This window comes from Tupaia chinensis, unplaced genomic scaffold, assembly GCF_000334495.1.
Source record: "Tupaia chinensis unplaced genomic scaffold, TupChi_1.0 Scaffold143602_1, whole genome shotgun sequence".
Taxonomy (NCBI): domain Eukaryota; kingdom Metazoa; phylum Chordata; class Mammalia; order Scandentia; family Tupaiidae; genus Tupaia; species Tupaia belangeri.
In genome coordinates, this window is record NW_006203448.1 from 2,028,557 (window position 1) to 2,043,062 (window position 14,506).

General features: G+C 46.4%; 1 protein-coding gene across 3 annotated transcripts in view; it reads left to right on the forward strand.

Moving 5' to 3' along the window:
- MED27 (mediator complex subunit 27) overlaps positions 1 to 14,506 on the forward strand; it is a 216,236-nt gene that overhangs the window by 56,507 nt on the left and 145,223 nt on the right. For all 3 annotated transcript variants that reach the window (XM_014582454.1, XM_027766647.1, XM_006164348.3), the window contains one exon: positions 13,662 to 13,792. In XM_014582454.1, coding sequence (XP_014437940.1) covers positions 13,662 to 13,792 — 131 coding nt within the window. The remainder of the gene's footprint in view (positions 1 to 13,661; positions 13,793 to 14,506) is intronic.

A 14,506-nucleotide genomic window follows, 5' to 3' on the forward strand; every position in this document is an offset into this window, starting at 1 on the left:
TGGGGCCCCGCCCGGGGGGGGGCACAGGCTGCCCCTGCCACTCCCCGTCTTCCTTGCTCGGCGTGTTCTTCAGAGAAGATCTGGGGGAGTCAGAGTAGCAAGGCATCCTTAGGACTCCAAGCAGGTACCTTGCACATCAGAACAGCTCTGGGAGTATTGGGGCGCTACCCTCTGCACTCTCGGGGTGGCCCAGCTGTGCCTTGTAGTAGAAGAGAACTGGCCCTTTGAAAAGTTGAATGACTCAGCCAGAGTCGCGCGGACAGTGGAGTAGAGGGCCTGCTATTTATATCCAGGGCCCACTACACATGCACGTTCGTGATTAGATTACGACCAGTAGACGCCGTTCTCTGCCTAGGTCATACTCAGCAATTCACTGCTCTGCTGTCTGTTTTAAACCAAACATAGCCACTGTCAGTATGAATGACTTGCCTTTTTCTGCTTTCAAGGGAAAGAATCATAGCCCTATATTTATTGTGGGAGAATCCTGTCGCATAGTCTGACACCTGCATGGCTTTGACTCATTCTCCCTGTGTGGACAGTCACAATCAGAGCTTAAGCAGACCAACAGAGATTCTCTAATAGTTCTACAAAAATAGAGTGCTGAGGTCGTCTGGAGAGAGACTTTGATCTCCCAGTACCGAGCACTTCGTTAGATGCATAAGAAATGCTCCTTAGCCTGATTGTTTAATGCATCGAGGTGGAGCCAACCCTGGGCATTTAGGTCCTGTGTAGATTCAAGAACGTCTCCTCCGTACATCAGGTGAGTGCTTAGGTGACTGCGTCCTCGCACGGTCGCCCTTCCTTCTATCGAGGGTTTCACTCAGAAGCGTCCGAGAGGCAGCTCCCTGTCCTCAGTTGTATGAGACGATGTCGCACCGTGCTTCCGTTTCATCACAGCCACTCAGAACGACAGCACGGGTGCGTGTCCCTCCGCTACAGTGCCCAGTCTGTGACTGGCATGTTTGGGATCACGGGATTTGATGAGAGGTGGGCATGTTTATCAGTTGTGTCGGAGGAGATGAATTTCTGGGCATGGTCACTCCTGACAGTCGCAAGCACAGCTCTTGCCTTGTCCTGTTGGCAGTGTGCTGGGTGTGGGTGCCGACGGCTCTGGTACACATACGCCACTCAGCTTCAGCAGCAGCTCTGCTTTGCTTTCTTTGTCTTAGTCTGTATGAGGAGGCTGACAGTACCTCCCTCTGTGGGGTTGTGAGATAAGGAAGAGGGGCCCATGATGCCTGCAAAGGGAGTGTGTCCAATAAACAGAAAGACAATTGTGTCCTTACAGGATAAACATCGCTTTTCTTTTGTCTCTTTCTTTTTTAAAAATTATTTTATTTAACTTTAATTATTATTATTACTTAATTTGACCAGAGTGTTATGGGGTGGTGGGAGTAGTGAGAAAGCAAGCCACCAGGTCTAGGACTTGAACCATGGTCAGCCATGTGGGAGTCCAGCGCCTTTAACCACCACACCACCTGCCAGCTCTTTCTTTTTTTCTTCTTCTTCCCTTTTTTTTTTTTAAATGTTTATTTATCTATTTATTTTGTTGTGATTTTCAAGCCATTGGGTGTGGGACTTAAACTGCAGTTGTCCGTATGGGAATCCAGCATCCCACCCGCCATGCTGCATGCTGCCTGCTGCCCGAACATTGCTTTTCTTACTGGGCTGATGAAGACTTTCATGAGAAGGGAGAAGAAACAGCCAGAAGCACCCTGTTGGGCTGAGATTACAACTTGGGGTCATCTGACTGCAAAGCTCTGTCAAACCCAGAAAGCCGCAGTGCCCGCACTCAGTCTTAACCTTTGTGTTCCGTGGCTCGATGCAAAGGAACGCAGCTGCCTACTTGGCCCCGTTACCTCCTGGTAGTCGTAAGCCACCAGGCCTTCCTCTTCCCATCCCCACAAGGATATGCACTGTTGAAGTGATCAATCAAACAACGCCTTGCTAAATGCTTTCTCCAAGTTGCTGACTCCTGTTCTCAGTGCTGTGCATGGCAAGGCTGTGCAGCTCTGACTCCCTCCTCACCCTGTGTTCTCTCTGCTGCCTTCTCTTCCTCCTCCTCTTCCTTCCTATCTGCAGTAAGCCAGGGCAGGGGGAGGCTGCTCAGCCCCCGGTTTTACAGCCAGTGCCTCCCATGCAGACTCTCCTTTATGGAGGGAAGCCGAGGGCACTAATGGGACAGCATCTGAAGGCAGTGAAAATAGCACGCTGGAAGAAAGAAGAGTAAGATAAACTGACAAGGCGGCGTGCAGGACTCATTTTTCTCTCCTGAGGAGTTGTCCCTTCTTCATACACCTGTAAAAGTAGTTTACAATAATCTATCATATTTTAATTTATATCAGTACGTTTTTTAAAATCACGTTTATTTCTTGATAGAAATCTTTTCAGTGATAATTTGGCAAATAACTAATGTTTGGAGCTCAGCGTTGAGAATTTAGATACAGAAATGTCTAGTGGTTCTCATTTTACTCCTTTCTCAGCTGCAAAACCACTGCTGTCTTCTGAGGGAAAAAAAGAAATATGCAGGGACATCTTTTACACGGGAATCTGTAGATCCCCCCACGTCACCGGGAGTGTTTGGGAGAATAAGGAATGAAATGTCTCAGGAAGTGTGAGAGCGCCTGCCAGGGCTCCCGCATGGCCTGCGATGTGAACTGCTGATGACACCAGACACAAGGCGTCATCCGGAGCCCTCCCGCCCTCTCCCACGTTGATTGGAGGCTTTAGTGACTAGTGAGATGCTTGCAGTTCGCAAGTACTTTTAGTTTGTCCCAGGTTGACTCTCGTGCTAGGAAGTCAAGTTCAGACTATCTCGTAGAGAAATACGTAGAACGTCGTAGAACCCCAGCGTTAGAAGGGACCTTGTCCGTAATTCTAGCCTTCCTTTGGACACATTTGATCTGGGAGTTCGCATTCTAAAATATTAAAAACTAGTATCTTGTATTTCTGGTGAAAGTATGAAGTCAATTCTGGAAGGTATCATTTTCCTGTGTGGAGAGGGGTCAAGTGCACATTCTGTTTTCCCTGGTGCAGACGTGTCGTGTGTAGCCGGTAAGTATTGGCGGTTCAAGCTTAGCTGACTACGGAACACGGGGGCCCGTCTGACCGGGACTTTTCCCTGTAGTGGGAGCGTGGGCCAAGAGGATAGCCCGCGTGCTGTCCTCCTTCAGAGGCCGTAGTCCCACTCTCCGTCGCCGCCCTTCTGTAACCTGTTACGGTGCTGTCTTACTTCCTTGACCCTCTTTGTGTTCCCTGCCTACGTCTTCCTCAGCAGCCATGTGTCTTGGTCTGGGCTGCTGTAACAGAATAACACAGAGGGACTTGAACAGCAGACATTGTTTCTCTTCTTTATTATTTTTTTTTGTTTGTTTTTGTTTTTGTTTTTTTGAGAGTTTTTTGCTATAGGGTGGGTGCGCTCACCAGAAAGAGACAGAGAGACAGAAAATGAGAAGTCACCCTCTGGTGGGATGGCCACGCCGTAATCCCTTCTCCTCCATTCTCCTCTTGGGATCTTGAGCACGCACGCACACGCGTCCAGTGTGAGTTTAAGCCACTGGGTCCGGGACTGGAACTGCGGTCGACTACATGAGAGTCCAGCGACATAGCCATTGTTTCTCATGGTCAGGAGGCCAGGGAGTCCAGTGAAGTGCTGGCAGCGTTGGCATCTGGTTGGTGATCAGCTTCTAGCTCCCCTTCACATGGTAGAGATTGCGACTCTGACCTCCTCCTTCTCTTTTGAGGGCATGAATCCCATCATGGGGGCTGCCCCCACATAAACCTGGTTACTTCCCAAAGGCCCCACCTCCAGAACCTGCCCTGGCGGGGAGTAGGCCTTCAGGAGGACTGAAGGGCCAGAAACCATCAGCCCTTTGTGCCAGGTGAGTCTCCATCACATCCTTCCTTTACGGCCTGCGGTGGCTCTCTGAGATGAGGAGGGGCGACGGGGTGAGAGCCGGGTGTGAGCTGGAGGTGGGCCACAGGAGACAGAAACTCCAGTCCCGGGCCACGCACCTCTGTGTCTTTCAGCATTTGTTGCTCGTCTTCCCTTTCTGCTTTCTTCAGTCTTCTCTCTCTCTCGTTACGAAGAGTCCCTGTGGCGGTCGCCTCCTCCATTTTTAGCCACGTTCACGGTTTGCTGTTGGTGAATCTGTTCAGATGGATGAGTGCTGCCTTTCCGGGCTGATTGGCATCTTTGCAGTACGGTAGCACGCATACAGCTGTAGTGTAAACAGGAGCAGTTGTGGAGCAAGGCCTATTAATAAAGGTGTGAATCTGGGATGTGCCGGGGACGATGCGAAACGGCCCCGAGCTTACAGATATTTGAGACAGGAGACGTCTGCTGTCTACCCTCTTTGTTTACTTCTTTGAGAGTTTGTGAAGTTTGGACATTTGAGAATTAATAAGTAGGGAAAAAAGAAACCCAGATGGCATTTAGCATGAAGATAATGCCGCAGCGGAGCAGGAAGCACAGCCCAGGTTTGGTGTCCTGCTTTCATGGTAATTGAAGGGCCTGAAACCCAGCTTCCCAGTAGAGAACAAATAGGCAAATAAATTGGAGGCTTCCTTCTTATGGTTTATTGATGCTGTTTTGACCGAGTGAAATGATTATTTGCCCATAAAAGCTCATATCTAGGGTGATTTTGTTTTTAACTATTGGCTATTTGAAAGAAGCGTTAGGAGATAAAAGGAGGGAAGAAGCTAATATCATTATCTGATAGTTAGAGTAAGACCAAAGCAAAACAATTGGATTTACCGTATTTTTCTGTAGCTGTTTTCTTTGGCGCAGATGACACCAGGCAAGCTTGCTGTGTTTTGCTTAGTGTTATGCTCAGAAGAGGGACCAGAGCATTACTGTGCTATGGGGCTCTTTCTCATTAGCTGGAGACAAACATGTTTCAGTAACAAGGGGCAGAGGTCTTTGCAACCCGAAGTGGTGACAGAGTGTTCCTGGTTTTGCACAAATCTTGATTCTAGTTGAAAGTTTAATGGTTTGGTGAAATTAGATGGTCTGAGAATCTCCATCGGGGAGCCCCACCCCCACTGCATGCATCCCTGCTTTATGGGGGTGGGGGTGACTCCATCCAGGTGTACCGTAGGGGGTGTGGGCCGATCCAGTTGTATGTGGTGTGGATCCGTGTAGATGTCCTGTGTCCTAAGAGCATGACCATGGCCCTTGTGTGTTCTTTTGAAGGGAAGGATTTTCAGAGCACTGTGCCAGCCAATTCTAGCAGTTCTGGCCAGTGGGCTACAGGGCAAATGAGTGGTGTTCGTGCTTGTTGCTGTTATGTACCGCTCAGATTCTCAGAGACTTCGGTAGAAACAGATTGTGCATGTGGATTCTCCTGAACCAGAGAATTTATAAAAACACACTAAAGGGGGCCAGCAGGTACTGTGGTGGTTAAGGTGCTAGATTGTCAACCACAGTTCGAGTCCCCGACGTGGCCGCTTGAAAATCAGGCCGGATGTGTGTGCATGCTCCCAAAATCCCAAGAGGAGAATGGAAGAGAAGCGATTATTACACCCAGAGATGGGCATCTCCTTTGGGGTTGATTTCTCACTTTCCCTGTCTTCATTTCTCTCTTTGGTAGAAACCTAACAACAAAACAGAACCAAAACTCACCGGCCATAGCACAACTGTCCTGTTGTAAAACAGCATCAAAGCTGCTAGGGAAGTTCAGCATCTTCCTGCAGAGTCTAGAATTTAGATTTTCTGACACTGTTGAGATTTCCAGATTTCTTTTCACTGAGGTGTTATATTTAACCCGAATATTAAAACGTTGTAGGGTTTAAGCCTTCCCCAGACTCCCCTCCTTACACATGATGGGAGTCAGTTGCAGGGAGAAGCGTGCAGCACCTCGGCCTTGAAAGAGGTGTGAGTGCAGGGCCAGCAGGTGCTGAGGTGCCTGCATTCAGCTCCTGGGCGGGGTCTGCTTCTCTGTCCCTGAGGAACCTGTTTGTTGCTGAAGCTGAGGGCACATGCCGCTCCTGCAGCTCAGATGTAGCACACTTACCTGCAGAAAAGAGAGATGTCGGATGAGCCCTGCGTGGCCCACTCCCTCTTAAAATACGTGTAGTCAGGATCAGCAGTTAGTGTAATGGCTATGTCGCTGGACTCCCATGTAGTTGACAGCGGTTTGAGTCCCGGACCCGGTGGCTTAAACTCATACCAGGCACGTGTGAACACATGCCCAAGATCCCAAGAGGAGGGAACCAGGAGTTAGCGTAATGGCTATGTCGCTGGACTCCCACGTAGTCAACCGCGGTTCGTGTCCCGGACCCGGTGGCTTAAAACTCATGCCGGGCGCGTGTGCGTGCGTGCCCAAGATCCCGAGAGGAGAATGGAGGAGAAGGGATTGTGGCGTGACGATCCCCCCTGGGGGGTGATTTCTTGCTTTCTGTCTCTATGTCTCTGTCTGTCTGGCGAGCGCACGCGCCCTACAGTGAAAATCTCTCCAAAAAAAAAAAAAAAAAAAAAAAAGATCCCAAGAGGAGAATGGAAAATAAAGGATTGTGGCCTGACCATCCCCCCGGGTGTGTGTGTGATTTCTCGCTTTCTGTCTCTCTCTCTCTCTGTCTCTCTAGCGAGCGCACACAACCCTATAGCAAGAACCTCTCCAAAGGGGGGAAAAAAAAGAACATACATGTGGTCTTGGGTTACTTCAAGGCCAGAGTCTCCTCTTGTGGAAAACAGAGACAGAAGTGGTGGGGTTTGCACCTCTAAGGCCATTATCCGACACAGAGTCCTTTGATTTGAGGTAATCCAGCTGTAGTCTCCATGGAGCCTTTTCCTGAACTCGAGCCTGCAGCGAGTTCAGACATACCCACTTTTTAAGCAGTCAGGATGAAGGGGAAGAAGGTTTCCCTCGTGATCTGTCATACGTGAGCACCCGTGAAGCAGTGTGCGTGTTTTCGTAAGGGGGTGCCTTGAGAGGGCTGTCGGATGGAGCCAGTCTGTTCTCTAGACGATCACTGGGCCAGACCCCGCCACAGCATCCGCACTGATCTGCCAGTGGGTTGTCAGTTGGCACATCTATTAGCCCCCCGTGTGCAGTGTGCAGGGAGACAGGCTCTGTGCCCTCCAGGGAAGTCTCCCTGGGTGGCCACCCTTGCTCTTGGACCGAGAAATGGTACAAGGCTGCCTCTGCTGGCTGCCAGTCCCATCACCCACGGGAGCTCTGTGCTGGAGAAGGCAAGCTGGCCTAGAGTGGCTGGCGGGGAGATGGTGGGGCTCCCTCCCTCCTTGAACTCTCGGCCCCCCCTCCCCCCCAGCGGGGCCCTCTGGTCTAACCAGCTAGAATTTGTTATAACCTAGTTCTTCTGTCCCATTCTTCCTTTCTTCTCTAAAGGTTTTAGTTGTGGAAGTACCAGTGTATCTTGCTAGTGTTTTTAGAAACCTACTTGTAGGGGTTGACAGGTGGCATGGTGGAGCTGAACGCCCATATGGCTGACCGCAGTTTGAGTCCCTGACCTGGCAGCTTGCTTTCTCACTTTCCCTTTCTCTCTCTCTTTGACCAAATTTAAAAAATAATAGTAATAACAAAATGGAATTAAATAATTCTTTTTTCAAAAAAGAAACTTACGGTAATTATATGAAAGTGATTTTAACAAATGAAGCGAATGGAGTTCTTTTTCTCTCCTACCCCCTTTACTCTTAAAGAAGTCTTTGGTGAATCCTTGCAAAGGAAATCATGATTTTCATAGTAAGAAGAAGCAAATCTTGATTGATTTAGCTTACAAGTTTTGAGATTTTTTTGCATTTCGGGCTCTCTTCCAGTGGGACGCAGGCTGTCTGGCATGAGAGATGCTGCAGCGTAGACTCCAGGAGCATCCAGCATGCGCTTTAGCTTCTGAGTTCGGAGCCTGGTGAATGCCACTGGCCTCACTAGTATAGGAACGTGATCACTGTGACAGATTTCTTTCTGTTTTCTTCTTGGTCTTCAGTCCATTGCAGAACATTTTCTTTATCTATTTTGGAGTAGGTGGAAACATCCAGAACAATGCAGAAGACGTTAAGCAAGTGGAAGACTAACCAGGGGGATCATTGCTTCTCTGATTTTCTTAACCGAGATTTAGGTCAGAAACTTCGCATTTGAGTGCTGTCGTTTTTTATTTCCTTCCACACCTCTCTTTCCAGCATTTGTTGCTCTGTAACTTGAAGCATATTAAAACCAGTTGAATTTGGGCCCTAATAGTTTGAACTCTTGAAAGCAGATTTGGGGACAGCCTTGTAGCCAGTGGTCAGGTGCTATGTAGTGGGAGCTCATGGATGACTGTTGCTTTAATCTCAATCCAGTGGCTTGAAAAACACCAGGTGCATGGGCACACGTGTCCCAAATCCTGATGTATCGGATGAAAGGACGAAAAAGGATTGCGACGTGACCACACCCTGTTGAGGCTCTCTCTCCTGACCCCCTCACAAGTCCATGTGAGGAGTCCAAGCAAATAAGAATCATTTAAAAAGCAGATTCAGGCCCAACTGTAGTGGTGGGTACTGCTAAGGTGTTGTGCTCCATAGGCTAGGACAATGTTAGGAAGGACTGGTTTGATTCCCGGTCCAGCCTGAAGGCCTGCACAGTGGTGTGTACCTGTACTCCCAGTACTTGGGAGACTGGATAGGAGACTGTGAGCTCAAGGCTGGCGTGGGCAAGATAGCAAGACCCCGTCCATAAGAGAACTAGAGCACACCTGTAGTCCCAGCTGGGGGCTGAGGCAGGAGGATCGTGGCAGTGTGAGATCCTGTCTTAAACAGGATAAAAACGGGCCAGCTAGTGGCATAGTGGTTAAGGTGCTGGACTCCCACATGGTCAACTGCAGTTTGAGTTCTAGACCTGGTAGCATGAAAGTCATGCTGGGCTTTGTGTGTGTGCCCAAAATCTCAAGAGGAGAATTGGGAAGCGATTGCAGCATGACCATCTACCCTCTGCAACCCTGGAGGGGGGTGATTTCTCACTTTTCCTTTCTCTCTCTTTCTTCCCAGCGATCCACACATCCTATGGCAAAAACATAAAAAAACTAAACAAAACAAAAAGCAAATCAGAGTCTGTAAAGACCTAGATGACCCAAGAGGAAAGTTTTGTCAAGTCTACCATATGAATATTGTAGTGATGTTACATCGTGCCGAATACTTCTAACTCCTTTAGAAACAGAGGAGTCAGTTTTAGAGCTTGATGGGTCCTTGGAGAAAACACAATGCTTGTTTCCTAGAAGGGAAGTGAGATGTGTAAGATCACACAGTCCACACGGCTCTGACAGTATCAAAGCCCAGGAACGCAGTTCCAGAGAGGACGCTCATTACAGGAGCACCTGGGCTAAACACACTCACCGGGACCCTGCGTGGCCCACTTGCCGCTTCTACTACAGGTTCAATATTCCTAAGACTGAATATTAAACGTATGCAGTAAATCAAGGTTTTCCTCATTTTAATTGATTTTCCCCAGATCATTTGGAGTTGTTGACTTTCCAGGTATAGAGGTAATCAGTAGATGCAACTGATTAAAAAGGACTCAAGCTTGAGAATTGACAGCAAAATGCTAGGCCACGCATGGAAAATAGGAGATTGAAATTAATAAAATAATAGTGAAATTGTATCTGAGAGGAATAGTCTAAAAAATCCAGAGTGCCCAATAGCAGAAACCTAAAAAACAAAACAAAACAAAAACAAATCAGATTCTACAAGGACCTAGAGGACCCAAGGGAAATGGTTTGTTAAGCCTACCGTCTACACCAAAATGGCTCTATGGAACAGCAACTTTACAGTGAATAACAAACCTCTTCTCCTGACCCTCCACGTAGACACCTCCATTCCCCATGGCTGTAAGATGTGGATGTTAAAAGAATAGACTTTTATTTCTGTCCCTCTTTCATCTTATTCTTGCTGGTTAGTGGAGAAGCACTCTTGGATAGAAAAATCACATTAGAACTTTGATAAGTAGCTTTTTGAAATAGAGTTGTTTCCATGCCACAGACATTTGGAGAGAAGTATGTTTATTGAAATATATTTTTGTAGAAAATATTACAGAACCTGCAATTGGAAACTTATGGCAGTATTTTGGGGAGTGATATGTTCTTAATGTTAATTTGTGGATTCGCACTGAACTCCCTTCTGCTGTGTTAGAACCATTGGCTGAATGAACATTTTTTCAAGAGTCTTTTCAGATCCAAACTGTGTTTCATGAAATGGAGTATTTGGTGCTTAAATAATGTATAAATCCAGTTGGACAGGAGCTGCCTGTCAGTTTTATTAACTTTGACCTTTTCTCCCATTATAAAGGTGGTTCGGTAAATATTTAATGGGCTCCTTATAGATCTTGACAGTTGGAGCCGTGTTTCTGGAAACTGGGATACGTATATATGATTAACAAATGCCGCTTAATCATTGTGAGTCAGCTCTCAAGGGCACATTTTGCTTTGGGGGAAGAGGAGTCCTTCCACTGTACTTGAGAGCATCCAAGATGGCAGGGTTTCGGGGAACCCTTTGACAGGCAGACGGCAGTCAGCGTGCATGCATTTCTGCTGCTTTGTTTTTTGTTTGTTTGAGCAAATGATCCAAAGGATGCCGGCTTGGCAAAATCACCTGCCACTCTGCATCGTTAGCAGGACTCTTCCACTCCAAGAGTCAGCAGGGCTGGGATGGCTGAGCTTGCATGGACCCTAATAAGGCACCAAGAAGGAGGAGAGCCGATTCCCCAGCCAGGAGGGGGTTCTTGCCAAGCTGTCTTTCCCTTTGATTCCATAAAGCCCCATGCATATTGCACTCATTGCAGATTCTAGTGGGGAAGATCGAAACCCAAACAGCTGACATTTTGAAACATTGTCTTTCAAACTTGTACTGTCCCTTGCTTCCATTGATTTCCCATTTAAGAAATCTGTAGGAGAAAAACAAATTTGAGCAAAATTCATTGGTCTGAGATGAGTTGTTAGAGCCAAATTATGCCCCCCTTTTCCACCCTGAGAAGAGCTCCATTTTTATTATGAATGTGATGTATCTTTGTCTTGTATTGGGCAGCCATAAGGCTCTCACAGCAAATCGACCAAGTAAATCAAGAGCCTGTTAAAAGGCAATATGGATGCTCCAAACACAGACATCTCAGTCTTACTGGGTCACTGGATATCTTCATTTTTATGGCCACTTTCCAGGAGCAGATCATTTCAATTGGTTTTGTTTTCTTCTATTTGTGGGCAGCCCAATGGCCTTAGGTAAGGCTGTCTACTTTTTCAGAAAGGTGTCATCTTTTGCATCCAGAGCCCAGCCACTTGATGTAGCCACCAGTTCCATTACCAGGAGCTGAAATATAGCCGAGTTGGCAAAACGAGCAGACAAAAAACCCAAAACTGTGCCTTGGAAGAGCATTTTGAGAAGAAACTGATTCAGAGTTTCAGATTGAGTTACTATTTGTATGTTTAGTTAATTCTAAATAAATGTTTGAAAGACCTTGCTTCATTTGAGAAGAGAGGAAGAAACATATTGGGCGTTATAAATGGTCTCGATCCAAGTTCTGAGCTTGGCATTTTCACATTTGAACGTTTTATTTGCATCTGTTCGAATTGGGATACCTTTCAAGGATAGTCTTATTACAGGGAGAGCGGTGACAATGCTCATGATCTCAAATTCAGAAGTATGTGATTGAAAAAGGAGGGTAAGAGCCATTGTCACGTATTGGATAAAAACTTCATTTGGTAATGAGTTAAGAATGATGAGTTGTATTTTAAACTTCCTTTTTTTTGTTTTTTGGAGCAGTTTTGCTATAGGTGTAGTGCCCTGATCACAAGATTCCCAAAAGACCACCAGGGTGCCGTCCAATGTAAATGCACAAGGGTCGCTTTTATTCAGGCTCGAGCCAGGACTCCCAGTCTTTCCGGCACAGCGGGTCAGAGTTGAGAGCCCCGGTGTTAGTTGGGCTGGATTTTTATTTGGCTGTTGGGGTGGAGGCCGAGAGGTGCTGAGGAAAACACTCAGGCAACACTACATTGGTTGGAGATTATAGGGAGTGTAGCTGACTCTGGTTGATTGGTTATTAAGCCGTTGAGTTAGGCAAAAAGTTACTTTAGGTTTCTGGTATCTCCTTTGTTTCTTTCATTGGTCAGTCCCGGTGGGGTGATGGTCTCATGACTTTTCTACGTGTCTGGCTCGCCTTTTTGAAATGGTGCTGTCCCTCAGTAAGGTGGGACAAAATGGAGTTGCTCTGGTTCTGCTCTGGTCCTTCATAGGGCGTGTGCGCTTGCCAGAAAGACAGAGAGAGACAGAAAGCAAGAAATTACCCCCCAGGGGGAGATGGCCACCTCACAATCCCTTCTCCTCCATTCTCCTCTCGGGATCTTGGGCATACATGCACACATGCCTGGCGTGAGTTTAAGCCACTGGGTCCGGGACTCGAACTGTGGTCGACTACATGGGAGTCCAGCGACATAGCCATTACGCCAACTGCTGGTCCCAAGTTGCATTTTAAATCAAAAGATTCCTATGGTAGGAGTTAGGGAGACTGACTGCATTGGGGCACAAGGGAACTTTCCACAGTGATGGGAAATTGCTGTACCTTGATCGGGGTAGCAGGTCCACAGGTGTGTACATTTGTCAAAGCTCACCAAACTGTACACTTAAAATAAGTGCATTATATGTTATATAAATTACAACTCAAAGTGGATTTTTTAAAAGTCACATTTGGTTTGGAACTAGGCAGTACCGTTTCTCTTTCCCAGTAGAGAAATTGAAGTATAGAAAAGTAAAATGATATGTCCTAAGTAACCTCAAAGCTCAGCACTTTGTCTGGAATGAAAGCAAAGGATGCTGGCTGGCTCTCAGCCCACTTAGAGCGTGTGGCTTCCTTCTTTTTGTGACGTTCCAATGCACGTGTGTGGAGGTGAAATCAGTCTCTCCCCAGTTCTCTTAAGTGAGAACTATGTCCATGTGTGTAGGTTAGGGTAAGATATAGTAACGAGATTGCCCCTCAGACTGGTATGTGCGCTGCCACTGCTGAGAAGGGTGACCCGGTTGTTGTGAAGGCTGACTTGTGGCCCACTCGAATCTGTGCATAAGTCGTGCTGTGGTTGTAGTCTGCTGTAGAGGACTACAAATTTATTCTTTTTATTGTGACCAAGACGAGACACTAGCAAGAGTTCCAGAACCAGCTTCATCTCCAAGGAAGACCTTCTGATCTTCTTCCAAAAAAATTACATAGGCTGTAGAACCATTTACGTGAAGTGTAAATGAGTAGTAGTAGAAAATAAAGAAGAAATAAAAATGACGCCAATACTCCTACTTAGAAGTACATTGTTAGCATTTTAGAGACTATCTCTCTGATTGCCTCTCTGACTTACAGTGTAACCTGTTTTTAAGTTTTAATCAACCTGACAGTGTTCTAAAGTCTCTTCATGTTTTAGCTGGTCTCCCAGTTTATGGATGGCCATTTTGTTTGCCTTCGGTTTTTCATCATTATGTAATGCTGTGCTGAACAATCATATTCTTGTTTCTTTTCCAATTTGTCCAGTGTCTTATGAATAAATTCCTTGGAGAAGAATGTTAGCACCTGGGTTTGAAATTACTTAAAAATGTTCTAACTATGTTTGAAATTACTAAAAAATGTTCTGAAGAGGTAAGGTTTCTAAGTATTGGCCTGCTTTCATCAGATGTCTCCCCGCTTTTTGCTTGTTTCTCTCTGCAGCTGCAGTACCATGCAGGTCTGGCGTCTGGCCTTTTGAATCAACAGTCATTGAAGCGTTCTGCTAACCAGATGGGAGTATCTGCTAAGCGTCGACCGAAGGCTCAACCCACAACTCTTGTCCTACCGCCTCAGTGAGTGACGAGTTTGCAACACGACCACAGTCCTGATGAATGCAGCTTTGTACTTATTTCTGGCTAGTGGGAAAATGATGTATTTTCAAAATTGTTTCTTTCTTTTAAAAAGGTTTCTGTTAGGATTGGAGCCCAAGCATGACAGTAATGTGGTTTGTGCAGGTCCTTATGAAGCAGCCATTGCGCAGGCTGTGTTGGACCTTCTGTGTGAGACTGTCCACCTAGGATTTTGGTTTTTTTTTCAGTCTGAAAACAGCCACTGTTTATTTACTGACCAGATTACAAAAACAATCATGGTGGATACCTTAGTTCATCCTTCTAATAAGTCTGTTGATCTGGTCTTCCCTGTTGCCAGCATCTCTACCTTCTACAAAATGGGTGGTCTTTTTCTTCATTCCACCCCGTGGAGAAGATAATTTGAAGGCCCAAAGGAAGTTATTTGCTTCTTTAAAGGGTTTTCCAACAGTATAGATTTCATGAATCAGATCCTCCATGCAGATGATGCCGGATTTACCAAGAGATCGCACAATCAAAGAGTTATCTGTCAAAGCAATTCGCTTCTTATTGATTTGCCATAACCACGTTTGTAGATCAGTTCATTTACTGACTTCGGGTTTGGGTACCCGCATGCAATACATGGTTCCACAATTCTCAGCATGTTAATTGAGGCCTTGTTGAGTTTAACAAAGGTGCCATTGAAGATCTGGCGAAGAC